Source organism: Xylona heveae (assembly GCF_001619985.1).
Source record: "Xylona heveae TC161 unplaced genomic scaffold L228scaffold_11, whole genome shotgun sequence".
Lineage (NCBI taxonomy): Eukaryota > Fungi > Ascomycota > Xylonomycetes > Xylonales > Xylonaceae > Xylona > Xylona heveae.
Window position 1 is genome coordinate 857,511 of NW_017264203.1, and position 25,888 is coordinate 883,398.

At 49.7% G+C, this 25,888-nt stretch overlaps 7 protein-coding genes across 7 annotated transcripts; 3 read left to right on the forward strand and 4 right to left on the reverse strand.

The window, feature by feature from the left end:
* Window positions 1-120: 120 nt before the first annotated feature.
* Window positions 121-2,073, reverse strand: L228DRAFT_35446 (hypothetical protein). The gene is made up of 4 exons (XM_018336518.1): window positions 1,789-2,073; window positions 1,557-1,685; window positions 797-1,475; window positions 121-733 (listed from the first exon to the last, which is right to left on the reverse strand). The coding sequence occupies exons 1-4, from the start codon at window positions 1,884-1,886 to the stop codon at window positions 143-145; spliced, it is 1,497 nt and encodes a 498-aa protein (XP_018185649.1). The 5' UTR covers window positions 1,887-2,073; the 3' UTR covers window positions 121-142.
* Window positions 2,074-3,073: 1,000 nt separating this feature from the next.
* L228DRAFT_250534 (putative 5-oxoprolinase) lies at window positions 3,074-7,959 on the forward strand. The gene is made up of 4 exons (XM_018333354.1): window positions 3,074-3,390; window positions 3,462-3,659; window positions 3,729-5,724; window positions 5,792-7,959. Exons 1-4 carry the CDS (start codon window positions 3,326-3,328, stop codon window positions 7,523-7,525), a joined length of 3,993 nt encoding a protein of 1,330 aa, XP_018185650.1. The 5' UTR covers window positions 3,074-3,325; the 3' UTR covers window positions 7,526-7,959.
* A 1,229-nt stretch (window positions 7,960-9,188) lies between these two features.
* L228DRAFT_270849 (glycoside hydrolase family 128 protein) lies at window positions 9,189-10,188 on the reverse strand (the record flags this gene model as incomplete). The annotated part of the gene is made up of 2 exons (XM_018335458.1): window positions 9,189-9,414; window positions 9,491-10,188. The coding sequence occupies 2 exons, from the start codon at window positions 10,186-10,188 to the stop codon at window positions 9,189-9,191; spliced, it is 924 nt and encodes a 307-aa protein (XP_018185651.1).
* Window positions 10,189-15,351: 5,163 nt separating this feature from the next.
* Window positions 15,352-17,230, reverse strand: L228DRAFT_270850 (hypothetical protein; the record flags this gene model as incomplete). Its single annotated transcript, XM_018335459.1, has 2 exons — window positions 15,352-15,708; window positions 16,037-17,230. The coding sequence occupies 2 exons, from the start codon at window positions 17,228-17,230 to the stop codon at window positions 15,352-15,354; spliced, it is 1,551 nt and encodes a 516-aa protein (XP_018185652.1).
* A 375-nt stretch (window positions 17,231-17,605) lies between these two features.
* On the forward strand, window positions 17,606-20,680 carry L228DRAFT_263397 (hypothetical protein; the record flags this gene model as incomplete). The annotated part of the gene is made up of 2 exons (XM_018334485.1): window positions 17,606-18,318; window positions 18,377-20,680. The coding sequence occupies 2 exons, from the start codon at window positions 17,606-17,608 to the stop codon at window positions 20,202-20,204; spliced, it is 2,541 nt and encodes an 846-aa protein (XP_018185653.1). The 3' UTR covers window positions 20,205-20,680.
* L228DRAFT_241286 (glycoside hydrolase family 128 protein) lies at window positions 20,595-21,410 on the reverse strand (the record flags this gene model as incomplete). The annotated part of the gene is made up of 1 exon (XM_018331317.1): window positions 20,595-21,410. One exon carries the CDS (start codon window positions 21,408-21,410, stop codon window positions 20,595-20,597), a length of 816 nt encoding a protein of 271 aa, XP_018185654.1.
* Window positions 21,411-24,031: 2,621 nt separating this feature from the next.
* Window positions 24,032-25,369, forward strand: L228DRAFT_250540 (hypothetical protein). The gene is made up of 2 exons (XM_018333355.1): window positions 24,032-24,723; window positions 25,090-25,369. Exons 1-2 carry the CDS (start codon window positions 24,117-24,119, stop codon window positions 25,257-25,259), a joined length of 777 nt encoding a protein of 258 aa, XP_018185655.1. The 5' UTR covers window positions 24,032-24,116; the 3' UTR covers window positions 25,260-25,369.
* The last annotated feature ends 519 nt before the right edge of the window (window positions 25,370-25,888 follow it).

Here is a 25,888-nt window from a genome sequence, read left to right on the forward strand (position 1 = left end):
GCGCAGCATGGATACAGGCATCTGCGAGAGCAGTTGCCATGGGAGAAGGTGGTGGCATCGTGGCCTCGTTTTCCTGCTTTGGCTGGAAATGAAGTTTGAAAAGATAAAACAAGACGGGTCGAGTCGTAAGTATAATGCACTATCAACCGTGGTCAGTTGTCATATATTTATGAGTGATTAGATGGGAGGACGAATGGTTGCTTACATGGTTAAAGTGGAGATGTAACGAAGCTGCCGGCCGGTAGCCGTTGAAGATCGGTTGACCGTTCTGATCTACTCTCCAGTTTGGGGACAGAGAATCACTCCACGACCTCAAGCTGGTCAAGATCTTATGCACACTTTGGATAAAGTTATGCTGCTGACCTGGTCTCCGAATCCGGTAGATGTCGGTCAGAATATTGCCGGTTATTCTCGACAGCGTCACTTTGGCGGCCAGATGGGTCGGGTCGGCAAACTCTTCCTGCTCTGCCTCTGTGAGGAAGTCCATCGAAGGTATCTCGGCGTCAATGTCCTCATCCCGAATGGTTATAGGATGCCCCATCTTTAGGCTACACATGCGGTCGAAGTTGTATACAGTCCACCATACCCGCAGGCGATGCTCGCGCTCAACGGGCCCAATCATTCTATCTTCACCGACATTGCGGTGCAGGCCAAGTGATAAACTTAGTCGGAGTGCCACTCCCATGTAACTGAATGCAGTGTTTTGTCTGTTCAACGCCAACGAGTAATAGGCCTAAATGAATTGTCAGTATCTAGAAGTACGTAAAACAGATAAAACTGTGGGAAGACGACATACAACAAGAACAACGGTTTCAATGTAAGAAACAGTAGCCTCTTCATGCAAGTCTTGAAAAATACTCATGGCTTGCAAGAAGAATCCGGTCCCGGGTACTTCTGGGCCGTTCCGCGATGGCCTTGTTGGCCTGCACGAGTACATTTCGCCAAGCGCAAAGATGATAAACATGCGACAGAGAAAAACCGGATCTCGAAGCGTGCCCTTGTATGTCTCATCGAGCTGCTCCATGAATGTCTTCTTGAGCATCAAATGATAGTCAGAGCCGATGAAGCGCAAAACCACTCTCACTAGTAGATTTGCGTAGTTGCGATTGGGTAAAGAATATTCCGTCTTGCAAATGCGCTGGAGCACGCGATGCCTGTAATACATGCCCGGTTTATTGGGAAGCACCGACTGGTCGCCATCGAGGACTTGACGCACACGTGCGCCAAAGGCCGAGCAAGCTGAATCTCCCATGTACACTGGCGGCCTCGCATCGTCGAGATTATGGAGAAGTCGTGCCCTCTCCGGCACGAGAGGATTGTGCACATTTCTTTCAACAGTATTGTCAACCACTTCTGGTTCTTCTGTCGCGGATCCGGGCGTCGAAATGGTCCTTTCTGAAGGGATTGAGATGCGGCCGTCAATACGCTGCTCTTCGCGAAGAGACTTATTCTCCGCTTCAATCTGTTTGAGATAGCTGTACAACGGTCAGCATCAGTGGCTTGCATTAAGCACGGGGGAAAATAGAAGAATCATTCGTTAGACTAGAGATACTCACCGCTCTGATACAATTATCTTGCGGTCACGGACGGGATATACACATTCTTCCGCGCGGTTTGATTGCTTGCAGTTCCGGCAGGGTTCCCCGCCCGAACATTTGACTTTGCGTGAGTGGCATGGCCGGCAACTACAATAATCCCTCGTAATTAGATTTGGTAATTTTCAGATCACAATGATACAAAGAGGTAGAATGGATGTGCCATGGCTTTAGGGAATGAATGAAGCCTTACGCGACATAACTCCTCTTCAGCCGTTTTGAGGCTGGCGGGCTCATTGAATCGTCTGCCATTGGTGTTGAAGCATCAGGGTCGTCGGCAGCACGGCACATATTCGATCAAACCATGGAAAATGAGAGAGACGTGAATCATCAACAGACGTCGCAAGGCACAAGCTGGGTGCGGTTATGGCATCCGTCGAAGCCGCAGCAGCAGCAGCAGTGCTGTACTGACTGCACGCCTCCCCAGGGACGGGGTGCCTCGAGCAACCTAATCGCTGGTCGTTGGTCGTTCGGGTTTAGGTCCTCTGGTTCAACTTCTCGTTCGTCCGTTTAGACCCTTATGGAACGGTCGGGGGATGGAGAGTGAAGGCGGTTTCCCTGGTTCCGCTAGATTCAACGCGGGTTGGGGCGAGGCTTATCAGTAACAATAGTGTAGCTATTGGTCGAGCAGTGGAGATGGTGGATGCACTACGGCTGAAGGGGAAATGTCTCTATCAGTCTATCTATTCCTACCTACCTACCTACCTCACCATACTGTGTATACTGCACACGACTCTTTTCCATTTCTTCCTCTGTTGTCTTCTGCTGAATTCAATATCAGACTCTGGGCCAATCGAGAGTACAGTGTACAGTTGAACAAGGTGAATTTGTGTCAAGTAGCAACTTATATAACTATTGTATGTGTGCAGAGTAGCAGACAAGCTGATATGAATCTCCCCAAGGATATACCCTATTGGCCGAGCAATCCAGTGCACAATACCGTGATGAACAGTTAGAGTCATTTTACATCTTCAGCCATAGCCTGCTATATGGTCTTCTCTAGAGGACACATGCTTAAAGCGATTGCTTCACCTCGTTGTACCCCACAGAGAGCCGTGCAGGCATCCAGACCACGTGGTCATGTCAAGAGCTTAATGATAGAATGACGGCGTATGATGCATGCAGATCAGTTAAATACTCGATTGTCATCAGACATCTCCACAGGATTGATGACAAGGGCAATCCTCTGCCCCTCTTACTATTCGTTGATACAGCTGATAATTGTGGCGTGCTGACGTGAATCGGCTCATCCCCAAAAGTTCCGAGAATTTTTCGGGTATATCAGGGAGATCCGAGCAACAATCGCCTAACATCCAACCCTTTCTGCGAGTATGGAAACGACAATATGGGACAGAAGACTAACTCAATCCTGCCCTATCTAAACTATTCTTGCGCAGGGTCCGGTGCGCAAGGTGATCGACACCTTCTCCCCATCATGGGGCATACCAACTTTACGAGCTCTTATCGGTCGAGATAGGCACGCCTTTCTCGACGGCGTGAGCCTATTACCCATGGGACTGCTTTTGGAGACGCCTATAGGTGCGTTGGCCTTGAGCCTGCGACCTCAATAAGACTGCATTTCTGTCTAATAAAGCATCTGCTGCTCTTTTCTTCAAAGTGATACATCAACTACAGACCTTCCCTTTACTTTATCTGTTAGAATTATACCCTTGTGTTTGGACCCATCATTTTATAACAATCGTTGATTTTTTTTTGTACTTGTTATCATTATGCCTTCTGCAACTAGCAACGGCATTCGAATTGCTATTGATCGTGGCGGTACTTTCTGTGATTTGTATGCCAGCTCTCCCTTGTTTAGGGTTCGTCTTTCTGTGGTTTGGAACGTCCGTGACTAACGTCAAGAAGCTGGGCCCGTATCGCTGGCCGTGAGGACGATGTTATATTCAAGTTACTCTCAGTATCTCCAGATGAATACCCCGATGCGCCTAGTGAGGGCATCCGCCGAATATTAGAGATTGCCAGTGGCAAGCCCGTTCCTCGTGGCCAGAAACTCGACTTGTCGACCGTCGAGTCCATTCGCATGGGCACAACAGTGGCCACAAAGTACGTATTCCTTGATGCTATACTAATTATATTCCACAATCATCAGGGCTAACCTAACTTTTATCAAAGTGCTCTTCTAGAAAGAAAAGGCGAACGGGTAGCCCTTCTCATCAGCAAAGGATTTCGTGACTTGCTCATAATTGGCAACCAAGCACGCCCGCACATCTTCGACCTTTCCGTGCGCAAGCTGGACCGACTGTACGAAAAAGTCATTGAGATTGACGAGCGAGTGACTATTGAAGGATTCGCCGAAGATCCGGAGCCCAAGCCCATCGACACTTCAACCGACCCTGATTTGGTGGAGGGTCTGACTGGAGAGGCAGTCCGCATCCTGAAAAGGCCCGACTATGACCTTGTTCGTAAGCAACTCGAGGAGCTTTGGAGCCAGGGGTTCCGCAGCTTGGCGATTGCCTTGATGCATTCCTATGCCTTCAATGATCACGAAACGGCCATTGCCGAATTGGCTCAGGAGATGGGTTTCAAAGTGGCAGTGTCTTCTCTGCTGCAGCCCCAAATTAAAATCGTACCACGAGCCCAGTCGGCCACCGCTGACGCCTACTTGTCTCCAATCATCCAAGACTACCTTGACGGATTCCGCGATTGCTTCAAGGAAGGATTCAGTGGCTCTGATGCAAACAAATTGCTCCTCTCACAGTCAGACGGCGGACTGACATCCTCCAATAAGTTTACAGGCCTCCGAGCCATTCTCTCCGGCCCCGCTGGCGGTGTCGTGGGATGTGCTCGGACTTGCTATGATGAGGCAGAAGGTACCCCCGTTCTGGGCTTTGATATGGGGGGTACCAGTACTGATGTGTCGCGATATGGTGGTGTTTTTGAACATGTGTTTGAGAGCACTACCGCCGAAGTCACCATTCAAAGCCCTCAGCTTGATATCAATACCGTTGCAGCAGGAGGCGGCTCCATGCTGTTCTGGAAGAATGGGCTGTTTGTTGTCGGGCCAGAGTCGGCGGGAGCTCACCCTGGGCCAGCATGTTATGGCAAAGGTGGACCTTTGACGATTACTGACGCAAACTTCTTCCTTGGACGTATTCTGCAAGACTACTTTCCTCGTCCTCTAGACTACGACTCTGTGCAAAAACAGATGCTGCATCTGACCGATCAAGTAAATGCCGAGAAGGTGGGCGGGGCAAAGCTAACCCCAGAGGAGGTGGCCATGGGATTTCTCCAAGTCGCCAATGCTGCCATGACACGGCCCATCCGGACCTTGAGCGAGGGACGCGGATTTGAGACTTCTTCGCATAACCTGGCTTGCTTTGGAGGAGCAGGTGGTCAGCATGCTACTGCAGTGGCTCGGGATCTTGGAATTCGTCGCGTGTTGATTCATCGGCTTTCGAGTATTCTCTCTGCCTATGGCATGGCTCTTGCCGACGTTGTTGTCGAGGTCCGAGAGCCAGAGGCAGTGGCGTATGATGAGTCGACGATACAGAGAATTCGCACACGTCTTGATGGTCTCTGTGCCAAGGCAACAGAGGGCCTTGTTAGCCAAGGCTTTCAGCCTCATCAGGTATCGCATGAGTGCTTCTTGAACATGCGTTACCGTGGAAGCGACACCGCTCTTATGATTCCTGAGCCCGAAGACGGGACAAAATTTGACGAAGCGTTTGTGGCCCGGCATCAGCGAGAATTCGGTTTTACCCAGCCGCGAGAAATCCTTGTGGATGATCTTCGGGTGCGAGGTATCGGAAAGGGAGTAGAAGTGGAACAGTCTAGTCCGTTTGAACAGCTTCGGGGTCTAAAGCCAATTTACATCGACGCTGCTGAGGCCTCAAGTGTCCAAAAGGTCTATTTTGAGAATGAAGGGTGGATGGAGACTCCCATCTTTCATCTTGCCAAACTGACGAGAGATCGCAAAATCCGTGGACCGGCCATGATCATCGACGAAACACAGACAATCGTGCTGGATCCTGCTAGTGAAGCCACCATACTACAGGCGCATGTTATCATTGAGCTCCTCGACACGAGCAAGTCTAAACTTGGCACTAAGAACGTTGACCCTATTGCACTTTCCGTCTTTGGCCACAGATTTATGAACGTAGCTGAGCAGGTGAGTATCAAAAAGAGAAAAGCAGCATTGAAGAATTGATTCGCTAATGTGACCCAATTCAAATTAGATGGGCCAGACATTCCAAAAGACATCAATCTCGACTAATATCAAAGAGCGTCTGGATTACAGCTGTGCCGTCTTCTCCAAGGAGGGCGGGCTGGTCGCCAACGCGCCGCATATTCCAGGACATCTTGGTTCGATGAGTTATGCAATTGCCTACCAAGCACGTAAATATCCCAAGGGCCAGCTGAAGCCAGGCGATGTGCTTCTCTCGAACCACCCTTCTTCTGGCGGCACGCATCTGCCGGACCTGACCGTTACCACACCGGTCTTTGACCCTGACGACCCAGAAACCATTCTGTTCTTTGTTGCCAACCGTGGACACCACGCCGACATTGGCGGCATCACTGCAGGCTCCATGCCACCAAACTCGACTGAGCTGTGGCAAGAAGGAGCTGCAGTGGACTCATTCAAGCTGGTCAAGGAAGGGGTCTTTGACGAAGAAGGCGTGACCAAGATCCTGTACCACGACCCAGCACAGTACCCTGGATGCAGTGGTACCCGCACTCTCAAGGACAACATTGCCGACCTCAAGGCGGCGATTGCGTCTAACCACCGTGGCATCCATCTGATCACCGCGTTAGTCCGCGAGTACACCTGGCCGGTCGTGCAATTCTACATGGACGCCATCCAGAAGAATGCCGAAGCCAGCGTGCGCGATCTCCTGCGTAAATTCAGCAAGCGCTTCCAAGGCCAGCCTCTTGAAGCAGTCGACTACCTCGACGACGGCACGCCACTTGCGCTCAAAATCACCATTGACGGCGAGACCGGCTCGGCCAAGTTTGACTTTACCGGCACGGGGCCGGAAGCGTACAATAACCTCAACACCCCACCGGCCGTCATGTACAGCGGTATCATCTACTGTCTGAGATCCATGATTTCGTCCGACATTCCGCTGAACCAGGGCTGCTTGAGCCCCATTGACATTTACTGTCCGCCCAACACGATTCTCTCTCCGAGCCTCAAAGCCGCGACGGTGGGATCCAACGTCGAGTCATCCCAGCGCATCGTCGACCTGGTATTCAAAGCCTTTCGCGCAGCCGGCGCCAGCCAGGGGACATGCAACAATCTCACCTTTGGCTACGGCGGGAATACCTCCTCCTCCCCCTCCTCTTCATCATCCAAAGATAACAGCAGCGACCGCAAAGGATTCGGCTACTACGAGACCATTGCAGGCGGTGCTGGCGCGGGCGCCAACTGGGACGGCCAAAGCGGCGTCCACACGCACATTACCAACACGCGCATGACCGACCCAGAGACGTTTGAGAAGCGGTATCCGGTCCTCCTGCGCGAATTCTCCATCCGGCACGGCAGCGGTGGCAAGGGCCGCCACCCGGGCGGCGACGGCTGCATTCGCGACATTGAACTGCGCTTGCCCATGCAAGTCAGCATCCTGTCTGAGCGGCGCGTTATTGCTCCCTACGGCATGGCTGGCGGCGAGGAAGGCCAGCGAGGCAGGAACTTGTGGATCCGCAAAGATCCGTTTGACGCAACGACACGGACGATTAGCCTCGGCGGAAAAGCGACTGTCATGATGAACAAGGGTGATCGGATCATCGTACAGACTCCTGGCGGTGGTGGATACGGCAGGCCTCTTGGGTCGCAGTCCATTGTTCCAGGTGATGTTGAGGAAGTGATGGATGATGAGAAGGTTGAAGCGTATATTCGACCCCCGCATCTGTTTCATGCGCGTGCGTCGGGGAGTGTGGTGGAGCGGCAGTTGCAGGCCACGAGTAATTAATCTTGTCGTTTTTACTTGTCGGTTTTATCGTCTTATATCTTTACTTGTCGTTTATTGTCTTTATTGTCTTATATCTTTTGTCGTCTTTATACTCTCTTATATCTTTTTCTTCTCATTTGTCGTCTCTTTTCTTCTTACTGTATATATCTAGATTAGGTATCACATCTCCATCTCTCTGTTTGTGCATGTACATGTATATGTGCAACAGTGTATGTTCCTACTGCCTGCCTGCCTGCCTGTCTCCTTGTTCGCTGGGTCAGACCAATGCCATTGCTTATCCAATCTATATCTGTATCTGACCTGTATCCAATCTATATCTGTATCCAACCTGTATCCAATCAATGTGCAATCCATGTACAATCTGTGTGCAATCTGTGTACAATCCTTCTCCAGTCTATCTGTAATCCATCTACAATCTATACCTAACCCATACTCAATCTATCTACAATGCAATTACTATTCCTGTTGTCACTTATACATTGCTTTAGTTCAAACTGTTCTGTAGTCTATACAGTCTAGTACCAGAATCAAATCAAGTTAAAGCATGAAGCAAGTAGCAAGTAGCAAGCTACAAGTAGCAACTGAAAGGATGAATAGCACATATCACAAATGAGAGTGACATTCAATTTCATTTCAATTTCAACATGACATGACATACTCTTTCTCGCTGGAGACGTGGCAAATTAGACAGACGGACAGACGGACAGACAACAGATGGACAGAAGACAGACAGACAACAAATGGGACAGACAGATCATTTGATAGGATATGAAACCAATAGATAGATCAATAAAGACATGACAAAATAGTCACACAATGGACACAGGCGAAACAGTCGGACAAGGGATACGGCATGAAATGACAGATAGATATATACGAAACAGATGGATAATGGATACACATGAAACAGTCGGAATGGATGTTCGATATATAGACAGTCGGGATGGATACTCGATATATACAGACAGTCAAAACAGTCAAACGTCAAACGAATATTAATAATAATACCGGCAGTACAGACTGACAACTTTTCAAGTTCTGGTATTGAAAATAAATGCTCAAATGCTCAAATGCCAGCAGAAAAAAAAAGATGGCAGCAAGAGAACAAATGTGATATATATGACATGTAAGACCTGTATGAACCGACGATGCCAGGATAGTATAATGACCAATGATGATGCCAGAATAAGTATAATGACAACCAATGAAAAGATGACGATGCCGGAATACGTATATGACCGGGAAACGATGACAACGACAATGACAACGACAATAACGATGCGTTCGAGGGAATATGTCGCACGGGTTGAATCTAAGATGAAAGCGGAGAGAATGAGCAAACGACAAAGGAAAAGGAAGAGGAAAAAAACTTAAAATGAAACGACTCCGTGAAATGCATCGAGTTAAAAAGTGTATATAAATGTAAAACACAGAATCAATGCACGAGTCATGCTGATGAAGAGGAAAATGTTGAACAGGAAGATGGAGATGTTGGACAGGAAATGACATGATGGAGATGAGATAACACGAACATGAATATGAAAATGTCATGGACGAGAGAGTGTCATGTGATGGCGTAAAAGGAAATAAAAACACATAGCAAACAAAAAAAAAAAAAAAAAAAAAAAAAAAAAAAAAAAAAAAAAAAAACATGACGCTCAAATTATGCCAGGCCCCATGTGATGGCGGCCAGAATGACAAAGACCCAACGAGCCGAGACGGAAAGCGACGCGGCGGCGCCCTTGGGCCGGTGGCCAGTGGAACCATGACCGAGGTACCACGAGCCAATGTCCGTGAGCTGACCGTTCTGGGTCAGCATGGCCGAGTAGGGGCCAACATTGGACGCATCACTTCGGAACGCGCCAAAGTAAGAATAGTGCGTAATGTAGCTACAGAATTATACAGTTAAGCCAGGTCCAGGCATAGTAAATAAGGCTTATTGCCGTATTAGGAGAAGAAACTTACTCGATGCTGTCAAAGTACTTTGTGGACTGATTAAAGAAGCTCTGGCTGTCGTTAAGATTTTGGTCCGGGTCGGCAAACTCAGTCACCCAAATGGTCATGTTGTGATAGGTACCCTGGACTTGTCCAATGTGCGAGGCAAGCCCAATGTAATCGCCGTACCAGTGCACGGGGATGAAGTCAGCATGGCAGTTGCCATTGCATGCGGTAAAAAAGTTTTGCAGCCACGTGAAGCCACTCGGCGCGCCGGTGACGGCGGGCGCTCCGAGAGAGACATTGTACTTGCGCAGCGGTTCAAGCTCACGAATCCAAGTCTCGGCGGCTAGATCCGCTGGCACGTTGCTGCCGCCATTGCCCTGTCCGTCGGGCTCGTTATATGACAAGACATAAGGAAACTTGGCACCGCTATTGATCTGGGAGACGATACTGTCGTGAAAGGTCATGTCGCTGGTATCTGTGGGTGCGCCCCAGAGCATAGGCACAAACTGCAGTTTGGAGGCCTTGGCATACGCCGGCGACGGCGTGTCGCCATAGTTGTAATACCAGGTCAAGTCGGAAGAGGACGTATCCCAAATCTGGTCATCTTGGGGATGCTTCTCCGAAGGGGTGTAAACGAGACCGCGCTTCTTCGTAGTAGAGGCGCAGAGAGCCGTCTGCGCGGCGGTAGCAGCGAGAAGGAGAGCCGTCTGCGATAGATGCATGGTGCCGTGTGTGCAACGTAAAATGGCAATTGGCAGCAAAAACGAATCGACTCGGGGTTATAGGAACGTCGTCTCTTAATGGAATTGATTCAAAAATCACGGTGCGAAACAGTCGTCGTCAACAATCAATTTCAGAGGGAACGATTCAAACGACAGTGCTGATTTCGACTGGTAGCGACAGGCGCAACGACGAGTAATATGCGGCAAAAGCGACAAAAGACGCGAAGTGATTGCAAATTGGAGCCCCAGAAAGCTAACAACGCTCGCAAACAGGCCCTACTTTGCTCTTTTCCCGTAAAAAGAGATTGTTCTCGAGATTGGCAGCGAACGATAGACCACGACGAGTGGTGGACACACGACAGCTACAACAAGCCACGACGATAGGGAAGAGCGAAAGGGCAGGAGGTTGACACAGAGAGAGTGAGTGTGTGTGTGTGTGAAAGGGTAAATTTAAAAAAGAAGAGACGCGAAGACGACAGAGTTCTTCTGAAGAAGGGAAAGCAGGAGAATGGGAAATTAAGGCTGCCAAGAGGGGAGAGAACCACGGCGAAGGCCAGCCATGCACAAGTAGTGTGAGCAAAAGAGTTAGTAGTTAGTGTTTGTAGTGCCATGGCCATGGCTCAGCATGCATACGATGATGAGTAGTACCCTGTTCTCTGCCCTCAACGACACCCACACTGACTTCGCCGAAGGTGGGCTCTTTGGGCCGCGTTCCGCCTGGACCGACCATGGACGATGGGACCATGGTGAACATGAGGGCTAGGCTGGGTAGGTGGGCGGTCAATGCTGCGGGATCCCATCATTCGGGTGCTATTGTCAAATGTCCACCAATCTCACTCGCCTCGGGTGGCTGAGCATTATTACCGGGCAGAAGGGGGGCCACAGATTATTGCTAATGGATAGTGTCATGGCAAAGTACGAAGGTATGTACCTCTGTAAAGGAAAAGAGAGAGAAAGAGTACAGTGCTGAGAATCCACTCTTCAGCCCAGGCACAAGCGCAATAAACAAGGCCATCCATCTCTCGTGCCGGGGGTCGGAGAGAAGACCTGCAGTTCCGTTAGCGTTGTGGGGGAGAGACCGAAGGCTGTGAAAAGAAAAAAAAAAAAAAAAAAAAATGCGACAAGTTCTGGGTACAGCAACTACTGTACTGTACAGACCTATCTCGTTGGTTCTCTCTCTCGGTCCCCCAGTCTACTCTAGTTTCGATAATGGACCGGGACTGGACGGGCGAGCAAATGGGGCCAAAAGAGAAAATAATCGACCAAGATGGGAGCATGATGGCCCTTTCGCTCCAGTTACCCGTAATAATAGTGGAGCATTATAGTGTGTGCCTGTGCTAGCCGCCCATCGCCAATAAGCTAGTTGGACTCGTGCCATCTAGATTACTTTTTCTTCCCTTTGACAGCAACCTGTCGGTAGCACGAGTCGCCTCTTACGGAGTAGTTAGTCGCTGGAGATTCTGAACCGACTCAGCCAGAGCCATAGTTATCACTCTTACTTCTATCATAACGGGTAGTAGTTATACTGTGCTGGGTTGTACACGTGGTGATAGCATCCTTACAGTATACCTCAGGTCTGTATTCTTTGTGCGGTGCGGGCGCCTCAGACACCCCTATCCGCCTCGCTTGCTAAAAATACGAGCCCCGAGGGAAAAGATGAGAAACCCGGGGGAGATCCAAGAGTTGCGGGACTACATTACGTGAGAACAGAGTATAACTCGGTTAGGAAACACTGCCGCCTTGCTTTTGTTATTAAGACTCTGCACGCGCCGTGGCTCTACAGCACAAAACACAGGAGAGGAGTTGATATGCTGCTGCTGCTGCTGCTGCTGCTGTTGATGGTGATGGTCTGTTCGCGCAGAGAAACGGGTGATGAGCCCGTAGGGGCCCCACTCTCTTCGGGCTTTATCTGTATCAGTACTTCGGCTGCCATACAGCGCGACCTCTGATCAGACGTACTGTCACTTAGGCAGGTGACGCACCGTTCTTTTTTTCTCTACTACCTACTTGCGTGACTTTTGCGCAACCTGAGTGAAACAAGAAGAGGTAAAAGAGATCGCCATGAGAGCCAAGTGTGAGATAAAGTTACGGCATGGGCACTTGCAAGCAAGAAAGAGAGGAATGAACGAACGAACGAGCGGTGGAAAAGTACCAGTATCAAAGAAAGGAAAATGGTGCCAACTCCACGCGCCAGTTAGGTAGTTTCAACAACGAAACCACTAGCTGGAGCAAGATTACTCCTTTGAGCGAATCGAACGTTCATCCCTACCCGAAGCGAAGAGCTGATGGAGGGGCGTTGACCAAAAAGAGTAACGGCTAAACCACTTTTGGCACGATTGACGGTTCCCACGTTCCTGGGCGTCTTTCAACCCACAAAATCAACTTTCGGAGAAAAAAGGGCCAATTTGTTTCTCTTCGCCTCGTTCCCTCTCTTGTCGCTCTCTCGCCGCTCTTATTCGAGGATTTCCTGTTTCCCAAGCGAATTGCTCCCACTAACCTCCCTTATTTGTCTGATAGTTTACTGGACATGTCTATCACTAACCTATTATCATAACAATCTGCAGTACTCCATACCTTCGTCCTACGACAATCGTCTTATAAAACATGGAGGGTTACTATTACTGTTATCATTCCAGGACAAGCGGACCCAGATGAATCAGGGTCCTCCCCGGTACAGTATATTCTTCTTTACACCCGTTTATTATCTTCTTGAAACTAGGGGTCTGAGTCGCTTCTCGCTTCAAAAAATCAGTCTGCTAACTGCTGCGGATGCTCTGATATACGTCGAAGCTCTCAAACGAAACAAGGTTGTCGTGTACTGCAGCAACCTCCAGGGAACAAGGTCCCTCGGGCCTCATGCACATCCTAACCATTTTTATATTTTTTGTATCCCTCCCAGTCAACATTCATCGTTACCGATCTTCGCCTCTGTAATTTCCCTACACACAACCTCGTCTCGGAAACGTGCAGTGGTTCTTCATGGACGAGATCCTACATCTTTGTCCCCAAATCTGCGCACCTACGCCGCACAGGCCGTTTAACCCTCCTTGAGAAGGTAGGTAACTTTTGAGACAATGAGAAGCTCCACCCCGACCTCTTCCAATAAACAGGTGATGGCGATGAGATCATGGTCGATTGGGCGGGGGACGGTCAATGGTGAAAACCCCATATCGCTTCTCCCGCTCTCAACATAACGTCAACATGCAGATACCCTTGAGATCTATGCTGCATGACGAGGACGGACGCGTCCCCCATGATTGCTGCGCGTCTAATCCTGCAAGTTTATGCTGGGATTTTGTGATTAGAAAGCCATGACCAGGCCGGCAGGGCATCTCTGTTTCCCTGCCGACTCTGTGGTTGTGTTCTCAACGGACCAGGCGCGTTGTTATCGGATCTCGATCAACTCTGTCCTCTTCTACGAATTGATCACAGTACACAGTGCACAGTACGGAGTATGCAGCTCCACCACGGAGTACTTCCATACACCATACAGAAGAACAAGACATTATCCGCATTCAAACTTTACTTGACCCGCCATCCCAATTTTTTATTCGTTGTCATCGCATCGCACCAGAGCTTGAGCAATGTGGAACTTATCTCAACTATGGGACGATACTCTTGCTCCCATGGAAATTTATATTACATCCTGGCTTATCGGTTATTTTTCCCCGATGCCTCGGTGGGATCCATCATTGCCCAATCGACAGGAAGGTAATTCCTCCGAGGTTCCCTCGCTCGGCTTGTACTGGACGAAGTACCTCCGTACTTACTCCCCTAATCCATACCTGTAGGTACCTTACCTTAGGTACCTTTCTTCCGTCGGACCGTCCCACACACAACTCGCCCCCTTCCCTGCCTCCCTCATCCCCTTCTCCTGCTTCCTCCCCACTACAGATTCACCATCTAACGGAACCCATCTGCGATCCCCCTTGCCAAATCATCCATGGGTAACCCTTCTGCACGCCGACGTCGGCGGCTGCACGGGATAGCGTTCGGGTGGCTTCCACGTTTTTTCCCTCCCCCTTCTTCTCGGTCTTTTGTTTCTCTTTTCCCCATTTCAATGCTTGACTTCCCGAGAGCATCAACCATGTTACTGCGTACCTAGTAACCTTTTTTTTTTCTCTACATACACGCACAACCTTACTACGTGTAAGCAGGGATGACCATTATTATCCCACTATTATCCCACATAAGGAGTATACACGTTCTTTACTAGAGCACGTACGTCGTTACGCCAAGAAAATAAAATTATGAAATCCCGTTGCCAAGGTTTGCCGACGTTTTGCCTAACGTCCTGCCAAGAACCCAGGGGAAATTTACTCCGTACTTTGTACATTATGCAGAAATCATTCCACTCCGTTCTACCAAAGGTACGGTACCGAAAGAAAGCTGTTACTATTCATAGGTATCTACCTTGTACCCTGTATTTTGTACTGTAAGGTAGCCAGATTCGCCAGATTTGCCAGTCGTTGTGATGACGGGGGACGGATGACGGGGAGACGGGAGAATGGCAGGGAACGGGCCAACGGGCCAACGGGGAAGAAAAGGAAGAAAAGAAGCTGCGTGCTGCGTGCTGCATGCTGCAAGGTCCAAAGTGCATGGTGCAACGTGCAGGGCCAACAGTGATCCTTAAATTCCTTGAAGTCTTAATCCTTGAGTCCTTAATCCTTGAGTCCTTGAGTCCTTAGTCCATTAAGTCCTCATGTCCCTTAAGCCTCGAATCTTTGAATCCTTCAATACCTTAGTCTTTCCCACGGGACAGGCAGGCAGACGGACAGGCAGGCAGGCGGACGGACGGAGGGACCACATAGAAACCCGTTTATGAGAACGGACAATTAATGTGAACCATGAATCATGCAGAAAGTGAGCATCAGGAGTGAGCACCAGGAGTGAACAGACAAAAGAAAGAAAGAGAAAAAGAAAAAAGGAAAAAGAAAGGTGTTGTAGACTACCGTGTGCCGCATACCGAATACCATATACCGAATACCATATACCAAGAATCGCATACCAAAAAAAAGAAAAGAGAAAAAAGGAAAGGAAAGAAAAAAGAGCAAAAAAGAAAAGAAAAGAAAAGAGAAAAGAGAAAAGAGAAACAGAACGCCAGTATGATACCGTAATGATCATGATGATCTGATACCATACATATCTAAACATCAACCCATTTTACTTTTTCGCCTTCTTGGAAGCACTCCCGCTTTCTACTTCTTCTTCTCCTTGAGCCCCGTGGCCGTTCTCCCCGCCGCTGCCGCCCTCTACTTGACCTTCAGGAGCAGAAGAGGAAGACGAAGGGAGAGACCGCTTCTTTTTCCGTACCATGCCGGTGAGATCCCGCGCGGAGGCGGAGGCGGCGGTGACGCGGGCGTGTTGCTCGGCGGCAGACTCGCCCAGGACGGCGCCAAGGATGCCGGTCAGCGGGTCGGCGTCTGTGGGATCGGGTGCGCCGGCGGGGCCAGAGCCGCCAGAGCGGAGTAAGTCTCCAGAGGAAGAGAGAGAAATGGGTGGTTGGCGGAGGTCTTGGAGCTGTATTGAGCGGGATGGAAGTGTTAGTGACTTGGCGTTTATGTACGAGGTACCTTACCCAAATACTAAGGTAGGTGGTAGATAGATAGGAGGTAGGTCGAGTAGAACAATATAGGGATCGACAGACTCTGGATTGGAAAGAAAAAGAAAAGAAAAAGGAAAGAAAAAGGAAAGAAAAGAAAGAAAAGAAAGAAAAGAAAGAAACAAAAAACCCCCCAAAACGAAAAATGGCAAAGAAAAGAAGAAAGAAAAGAATAAAAGAAATAACAAATAACAAGGGGGATATAAAGCAGTGAGATAACCTTGTAATAGAATACAGGATACGTACACGTTGCTCCATTTCTTGAATCATGTCCTTGACATCGGCAATGCCGCGTTTCAGCTTCTCCTTTTCCGCGGGCGAGGTGTCGTCCGACCTGAGAGAGGCTTCCTCCTTTTTGACGCGCAGACGGCAGCTCTCAATGGCGGCTTCCATCTCTTTGGCGGCGTCCTCGCGCATTGCCATGTCGACTTGCTGCGCCTCTTCGCCCGTCGAATGGGCAGCGTGATTATTGTCGTCATCAGCCGCAGGAGCAGGGGCAGTCACAGACGCAAATTCCAGTGCGAGGGCAAGTTTGAAATGCGCTTCGGCCAAGAGACTTGACTCTGGCGGAAACAGTTCCCGTTTCAGATCCAGCGCTGCGCGGGAATCTGTCACGGCGTCTGTAAACCGTTCGTTTTCGAGCGAGATCTCGGCCTGTAGATCATGTGTATCTGCCAGTCTTTCTTTGATTTGCTTGACTTCCTCGGACTCTGGCTCTTGCTCTCCTATATCTTTGCCCTTGCCCTTGCCCTTGTCTTTGCTTTCGTCTGTTTGATCCGCTGCTGCTGCTGCACCGCCGTCTTCTTTTATTGCTTCGATTTTCCGTAGTAAAAGGACACGCGCAAGGTCAAGGATCTCGTACGCAGTAGCGAAATCGTCGTCCTCTGCGTCAGCTTCGGCGTCGGCCTCGCCATCGGCGTCTTCGTCCTCTTCGCCATCTTCCGCATCGCTCTCGTCGCTGTCCCAGTTTTCGTCACCGGTAAATTGAAAGTATGGCTTGTTTGCTGTTGTAGACGACGCGGAATCCCGCTGGGGTGGTTGCTCTTGATGCAGTCCGTCCTTTTCTTCAACAACCTTTGTCACGATTTCCTCTGCAACTTTTTGGGCCTCGGAGGATGGCGCAACCGCATCTTGTGCTGCCGCAGATGCGGCTGCGCTGCTCTTCTTCTTCTTTGGCTTCGCGCTCTCGTTTGAGGGCTTTTCTCCGGCTACTTTGCCGCCCAAGACGTTGCTGTTTGCTACTCCGACGTGATAGAGACATCGTCCGTAAGCGTATAGCAGGTCAGCATTCTCTGGCGCCATCTCGCCATTCAGCTCGGCTTGGAGCGCTGTCGCTTCAGAGTACAACTCCGCCGCTGCATCGTAATTTTTTAATGAGTATTGTAAGCTGGCTTGTGCGATGAGCTCTGCAAGCTGGCCTTGTTCGGCAGCTTCGGCCATGGTGAATCTAATAGATGCGAAAGACGTAGGATCTGAGGATATGGTGAAGAGAGTATTTAGTAGAAGGTCAGATCAAAAGGTTCAGGGAAGAACAAGAGTTTCTGATGTAGACCTGGAAAGGATTTCTGGTTTGTTTTGTGGCTGTCTTGATTGCTGGTAGAAATTCATTATTGAGCCGCAAGCGTCATGAACATCAATCTACGCGAGACGCGTTCGCGAAATCTGGTCGGCAACCACTTTACGCGTCTTCCCAGCGCAACTATTATTGACGCACGTCGCATGGTCAACAACAGGCCAAAGGAGCATAGAATCTACCTACAATTCGATCAAGGCCCCAATTATATGCCGGTGAACACTTGAAAGCTTGAGGGCAAAATGAGGCCGCATCAGACTCCAAGTCGTCGCACTGCGCCTTTGTTTCGACCGCCGCATACTCCGGCCTCACATAACCCGATTCCATCTTCTTCACCAGCTTTTGGAACCCCGGTCCACCCGCCGAAACCGTATGCGCCAAAAGATGCGACATCTACAAAGCAGACAATTCTACCTATCCTACTTCCACCGCCAACGCTTCGACCGCTGGCATTTCGCACATTTACCAAAAAGCACAATCTCACCTTGAGCTCCTCGGCATTGCAGGCACTCGCGTCCTTTATTGGCACTCATTGCGGCGCAGGATGGCGGGAGCAAGGCTTGGCCGAGAAGGTCTTGGAAGAAGTCGCAAAGAGCTGGAAGAAGCTTGGCGGGCCTGTCATTGTCGATGGCGAGAGTGCCGAGCTTCAAACGATACTGAAAAATATCGAGGGAGCTATGAGCGGGGGCAGAATACAACAAGGCAAATCGCTGAGTCGACAAAATAGTTTCGCTTTTGGGGACGGTCTTGAGAAGCTCGCTGCGGATGCTGTAGGAGGTGGCAGTCCAGGCAGTCTAGAACGGGAGGATAGCCAAGCAAGTTTTGGTCTCTCGGCTTTGGGCATGGACGAAGAGGAAGAAGAGTTAGCCAGTGATCCCCGGAAATGGCTCAAGGTTATTTCAGCATTTGAACAACCTAGACTATTCTACAACGTTGCCAAGAAGCATTTCGAAAGGTTAGACTCTGCTGTCACAATTTGGCCGTGGGAATGAATGCTAATACATGTCAATCAGAGCAAACGCACCCCCCTCCCTCCTAGCTTCGGCGTCGCAAAAGACGCAACTTTTCCGACATCGCTATGATATGGTCTATCAAAGGCTTCTACGAAACGAATCCTTCCAAGTGCCATCTCTTACACCGGCTCGCTCTAGCTTACTACGCTCTACGTCAAACATGGCTACAATACAACAGGCATACAAACTTACCGCAATAACAAATCTGCTAGGTCGCAGTGGTACTAGTCATCTACTACTTGGGCTGCTGACCATAGCTCCTACTGGAAACCTGGCTATAAATGACCTTACGGGGAGCATTGCTCTTGACCTGACGCATGCGCGGCCAGTACCCGAGGACGGAGCTTGGTTTGCGCCTGGGATGATCGTGTTAGTTGACGGTATCTACGAAGAGGATTCGAATCCCGCAGCAGAAGTCCTGGGAGGCGGCGGTGGCATTGGGGGTACGATTGGAGGAAAATTCGTCGGATTCTCCGTCGGGGGCCCTCCGTGCGAGAGACGTGAGACTAGCCTAGGGATCAGCCTTTCAGGCAAAGACGGAGACGTGGTTGCAAGCGGTGGGTTCGGCTGGATCGATTTCCTTGGTGTAGGGAGCGAGCGCGCCGTGGGCTCAAGGATGCGCCGAATCGAGGATCGCGTGCTACGCCTTTCAGAAACAGGGCAGGAAGACGGAGATGACGAAGAGGCAAATAGCAACCATGGGCGAGAAAGGATGATTATCCTGGGAGAAGTCAACCTCGATCAAATGCGCACTCTGGATGCTTTGCGAAAAGTCTTTGAACACTATTCTAGCGAGAGTTCCGACAATGTCCCAATGACGGTAGTGCTGATGGGTAATTTTGTTCAACATGCCGTAATGGCTGGCGGTGGGAGCGGCGGAAGCATCGAGTACAAGGAGTATTTCGATGCCCTCGCGTCGACGTTATCAGATTTCCCTACGTTGCTTCAACACTCAACTTTCATCTTTGTCCCAGGAGACAATGACCCTTGGGCATCCGCGCTGTCAGCCGGTGCTGCCACGGCAATTCCCCGCAAGAATTTACCTGAGCTTTTCACTTCGCGCATCAAACGAGCCTTCGCATCCGCGGCGGCCGATGCCGAGCGTGCAACGGGTAGAAAGCCTGACGCAGAAGTTATCTGGACCAGCAACCCCTCGCGCCTTTCTCTGTTCGGACCTACCCAAGAGATTGTTCTCTTTAGAGACGACATTTCTGCCCGCTTCCGCCGTAATGCAATCACGTTTCGTCCCGTTCCACAGCAAACTCTAGAACCGGACCCCGATGCTCCCGCTGGTGACATTGTCATGGCCGATGGAGCTGCACCCGCACCATCTCAGACCGAGGCAACTCCTGGCGTGGATGACACTGAAGCCGGGCAGGAAGCACAAAATTCGAATCCGGCTCAGGGCATGGATGTCGACCATGCAGTTGAAGCAGCCGAGTCACATACCCCAGCCCCTGCTGGCAGGCCCAATGAGCTTTCTGATGGAGTTGGTGTTGACACGACAACGGCGTCTAACCAAGTCTCACTAGATACTCAGACTGCCCGAAAACTTGTCAAAACTATCCTCGACCAAGGTTATCTCTCGCCGTTTCCATTGTCTATACGGCCGGTCATTTGGGACTTTGCTACAGCTTTAGAGCTTTATCCGCTTCCTACCGCTCTGGTACTAGCTGATCAGGACGCTCCTCCGTTTACAGTAACGTACGAGGGCTGTCACGTCATGAACCCGGGCAAGCTTGTGGCGCCAGATCGCAAAGGCATTGCTCGCTGGATAGAGTACGATGCACGAACGCGTCGTGGGCAGGTCAAGGAAGTGTCTTTCTAGATTTTTTTTTTTTTCCCCCTCTTTCCATTCTCATACATTTATATTTTATTTCCTGTCTTTCGCGCGGATGCTTTATCTGGCTTCATGAACGGCACGATCGTTGCAGGCATTGTTTACGGCGTATGAGCATATACTACGGGTGGCATTTCTTACGTGATAAAGAGCTAGGTATCTGATTTAAAATTGCAATTGTTCTGCTACACTTATGTGGCAAACTCCGCTACTCTACATACATGTTCATCAACACAAGAAGAAAGAACCATCATGGCACACCGTCAGAACAAGATGACAAACTCCAGGATTTGCTACTACCAACACTGAGAGACAAACGCAGTATAAACCCAATAGCATCTTCTTTATGCCAACTCGCACCCGCCTCATCACTGCGCACTATGGCTTTATCGGCTCATCATTCATCAACTTGAGCATCAATTCGGTGAATGACCCATTCGGGTTCATCAGCTGAGCTTGCGGGCTGACAAAGTTATCCGCGACATGCTCCATGCATCCGAAAAAGCCATACTCAAACACCCACGGCGTCTTGTCCATCCAGTTTGCCAGCTGGGCAGTGAAGTGGTACACTTCATTCTTATTTCTCGAGATGCTCGCGATTTCGGATACGATGATCGGTTGGTGGGGATGCTTGTGGTGCATTTCTTCAATGTACTTGATCGCATCGTCGCCGTTGGTGCCATAATAATGGAGACCAAGATAATCTGGCGGGTGCGCCTGCACGCGATTCATAAAGTCCTCGATCCATGCCCGGCCAGCTCCGTCATCTGCGCAGGACGGACTCACGAGCTTTTTGCCCTTTTGCTGGCGCAAGGGCAGCATCTGCTTCACCCAAGCATCTGCTGCCTGCTCGGGGCTGACACCGGCACGTTCAGGCTCGTTGAAGAAATGGATGATATGTTCGGTTGTCTTTTCAATGTTCTCCCAGTCTTGGCCACCGAGTTGACCCGTGGTGCGCACCATGGGCCTGAAGGGCAACCGGCCTTTGAGCTCGGGAGGTACCCATGTGTTCCAATTACTGCAGGAATGAATGGGCCCATGGAAATTGACCTTATCCATTGCCCAAGGGCAATTCTGGGTGTTTGTCCAATCCCACAAGAGGCACCGCTTGTGGACGTTGACTTGTTTGTCTGCAGCATTTGCGGGGCTTGCCTCGTTCGCATGCTCGACATGGTTGACTGGGTTTGATGCCATCGTGGACGAATAAGCAAAAAGAAGAATGAGATCACCTTTTGGACAAGTTTTTAGATATGTTTAAAAGGCAGCGAATTTAGCATAAATATTCCAAGAGATGCTGTGATAGATAAAGGGGGCAATTGGCAAAGGGCGCAGTAGAAGTGCTGCATCTTTTTAAATTTATATACTTCTCTGTTATAGCATTGCGAGGCTGAGAGACTATCACGAGAAGAGATTCTTGCGGTCAGTCTTGGACACACTTGTCTTGCTCTCCTGTCCCATATGCCGGAGTGAGATCCGAACATTGCATCTCTTTTCCGCCCCCGCAAATGTCATGGCTTCAGCCGCGCAGATCGACTTCCCCTCCCATCATGTTTTCTCTGCTGCCTTGGGAGGTTCGTCTAATCATAGTATCTACCACATCTGTGTGGCACAGGCTCCGCATAGTGACCATTTACAGGCCTTGAGTATTTGGCATGCCTATCTGCGGCTATTCCATTTGATGCGAACTTCCCTCTTCAGCGGCTGTGCTAGTGCTGATGTGTGAAGATACAAATACAGGAGTGTAACGGTTTGACGAAACGTGCTGCCCCACCGTCATTAGAAATCACGGGAATCAATACCTACGAGGGGCCCCCAAGACATGTAAGAGTCCAAAATTATATCCGGACTTATTCTCTTGGTGTGATATTACAAGGCTGAATCGAGTCTGGCAGCTGATAATTTGGATTACCTTCTGGAGTAATCCCCTGTCATCTCTAAGTCACCGGCTGTACCTGAATCTCCGATGCCTGATGACGCTGAAGACGCGGAAAAGAATCCGACAAGGGAACAGCTGAAGAATTATTTTCAGATCCAACATCTAATGCTTACTGTTACGGTCGACCGTCAGCCTCGTTTCAGAAGGCGGATGCAACGGATGCCTCGCGTGTCAGCTGTCTTGCTACAATGAGGAACAAGATTGATGATCATCCGCATTTCCTGGGGTGTTCGCGATGACGATCAAGACTGCTCCTTTGCGTCTAAAACGGTCAACTTGGAGCGAATGAAAGGTGCAGAATCGGCTCAATTGAGCCTCATCATAGGCTCTGGCGGCGGGGAAACCATGCGCTGAGCTTCCGTCTGCTTATCTGACCCCTTTAGAGCGCCAAGCCAACATGACGGGGGCCGCTAGATGTTGATCTTTCCCCGCAAAAGCAACAGCTGAACCCCAAGGCCGAAGAATGGGGGGCCGTCAAAAAAGAACAACAGCAATCACGATGCGTTTCTTCTTCACCTAACTGGACGGCTGCCATATGCCGGACTAATGTACTAATCCTTGCTCACCTTGTGCAGGGTCACGGTTGACGTGCAGAATTGGGGTCCACGGCTTGGCATCATGCTTCTACTGCTGAAAATGTACCTGAACGCAATAGCTCAGCGTCATCAGCATGCTCGTTCGTCAACTTGAGGGTTACAATGAGCAGACAGCAGTTGGAAAGAGGCAAAATGAAGGCACAGAGGCGGGAATTGTATAATTATTTTGTCCGCAACATCAAAAGAGAGACGAATATAAATATGTCTTCTCCTCAGCACAGGTCGTTTTGTCCAGGAATTATCAGAACAAACGAGCATCTCAAGATATTTGACTCTTTCGACTCTATCATAGCAAGAAAAATTTATTGATTCATATTGAACAATTATCAAAATGCACAACATCAACGTCTTCAACAAGTCTCACCACGAGCAGAGCTTCGAAGTCCACGGCTGGAACAATAATCATAACATTACTGTCAAGCCTGGCGAAACTCATGCCATTGCAGCACCGGATCACACCTCTGGCGCCATTATTGCCCTGCATGACGGTCACGAGTGTGAGCAGGCAGAAATCACAAAGGACGGATACATGGGTGAGTTGGCATCTGATAACCTTTTGCCTCCTCGTTATGTTGTTTCTATCTGATATACCCTATTCCGTGCTTTTCATCGTCTTATAACGTAACACTGACTGACTGTTATAGGAAACGACTTTATCGATCTCAGCAATATCATGGGTGCAGGCGGAAACATGATTGTGCAACAGGCCGGAGATCCTTCGACTCGCAAGGGTGACCCCCTCTTCATGCAGCATATGAACAAGGCATGGCACGACGCCGATGCTGCGACCAAGAAGTCTCTGCATGATTGTGTGTTTACCAATCAAGAGGGCACAGTTACCCGCATTGGCCCCATCAAAGATAATCCTGGGTTGGAAAAGCTTGTTCGTACTTTTGCCAATGGCAAAACGTACATTGGTGTTGGTGCCTGGGGTGGAAGTCCTGGAAACAAGTCGGACAACGATCAGGTATGCATTTATACCATTCCTTTTATTTCTATCGAAGAATTATCCAGCAATTCCATCGTGAAATCAAGATGCTCACATTTGTCCGTTAGAGCTCCGCCGCGCATGGCGACAAGAATATTCTGGTTGTATACAATGACGGCGATGCCACGCCCACCCAACCGCCACACCTGGCGCACCGTCCTCAGGAAAAGCTGGTTGAGCATGAGGAAGGCCCGCAGCCATTTGAAGCTCCAGGATCCTCTGGTCCTGGAACGGGCTTCCAAGCGCAAGATCTGGCGATCCCTCACGGCGCTTCTACAAATGGCAATGTAAACGCGTCTGCCAATGGCAGCGCTGGGGGCCATCCTCAGCAATCAGGAGATCACCAAGAACAACAGCAGTCCAATCAGCAAGGAGAGCCAATGCAGCTATTCGACCAGCACGGACAACCTGTGCATCTCCAGCAATTTAACCAACAGCAACCTGCAAACCACCAGGAACAGCACGGAGATAAGCAGGAACAGCACCAGCAAGAGCCACACAAGCAGGGCGATGAACAACCCGATGATAAGACCGACCATACATCCGATGCTTCCCAGCAACGCACGGCCATCCACGCCGCCATTAGCGGGCCCGGCGTGATGCTGCACAACCGCTCCTCCAAGCCCGAAACGTACTTTTTCTTCGACAATTACTGGAACGGCAACGGGACTGCCGGGGCCAACTTTGACCATCCCATGAAATCCGTGCATCTCGCTCCGCGCATGTGCAAATTCGTCAGTCTGCCCGAGAGCTTCAAGGGCCGTGTCCAGCGCGGCAACATCCAACCCGCCACGTGGGTTGAATTCCAGGTCAAAGCGAGCAACGACGGCGCCGCGCACGGCGACATCTCGCTCGAGCAAGGCTGCGATGGAGCTGCAACCATCAGCTCGACGGATGGGACGAATCGCTCGAATGGCTTCACTCAGGACATTATCAAGAACGCGCCTCCCGCGGCGGTCGTAGAAAGGACCGAACATAACGGGTCGAGTATGTTCTCTTTTCGTTTACGTACCCTCTTTTTGCTTTCTCTGATACTCTTTATTATTATCATTTCACTTCCCTGTATCACTTTTGTCGTCATCGTTTTGTTTCTCTTTTTGCCGTTTCTTATCCTCCCCTTGCTCTTGCTCCTTTATGGGTGAGCTTCCCTCTCTCCCCTTTGCACTACATCCATATCCTCTCACCCTTTCCTTTTCGCTTTTCCCCCTTGTCCATCCATCTTCCTCCTCCTCCTCCTCCTCCTCCTTCTTCTCTACTTCTCAGCATGTTGGCGGAGGTATTTGGAGACCACAACTACCCAGATCTCAACCTCCTTAAAACGAGTTCAAATTAGCTAACTCTCATACGCTCCAGAAACAAAATGCATCGCCTCCACAATGGGCAACTGGTCCGCCGGCCCGAACCACGCCGCGGCAGAGTACGAGAAGCGCGTCGTCGGCCAGAAGAAGGCCTACATTGCCGGCGGAACGGGCACGGATGATGTGGCCAGTCACAATATGTGTCTGCGAGTGGACTTTTACTAAGTCTAGCACCACCGTATCATCCCACTCCGTCTCGTCTAGTCTTGAGCTGATGCTGATCCTGGGCTGATCCCTGCTTTAACTTTATTTATCTTTGCTGGAACCCGCGTCACTTGGGTGAAGGGGTTTGGTTGTCAGAATGTACTGTACTGTACTTTAGTAGTGTTCAATTTGAAACTATTCACAATTGAGTCTCCTTCTTTACGCGAGCTCACTTTAGGCATTTTTGGCAAGAGGCACGGCCGCGCGATTTGATGGGATTCCGTTTGATATCAATGATTCAATTGAATCAAAGCCAAAGTGATATGTAACTATCGATTCAGAGTCAAGTTGATGGACTATAATCCATTGTCCGCTGCCCGCTATCTGCAGTATGCTGCATAGTTGTCGCATAGCCAGCGCATAGCCAGCGCATAATCGGTGCACAGTGTGCATATATCTTGTATATGTACGGCCAAAGAACGGTCAAAGATGTAATGAAAAAAAAAAAAAAAAAAAGAAAGAAAGAAAGAAAGAAAGAAAGAAAACGAAAAGAGAAATGAGAAATGAGAAAGAGAGAAGGGGAAATAAAATGCAGACCACGTTTTGTCACTCGATTCCATGAAGCTTTCAGGGACATTTTCATATTATCT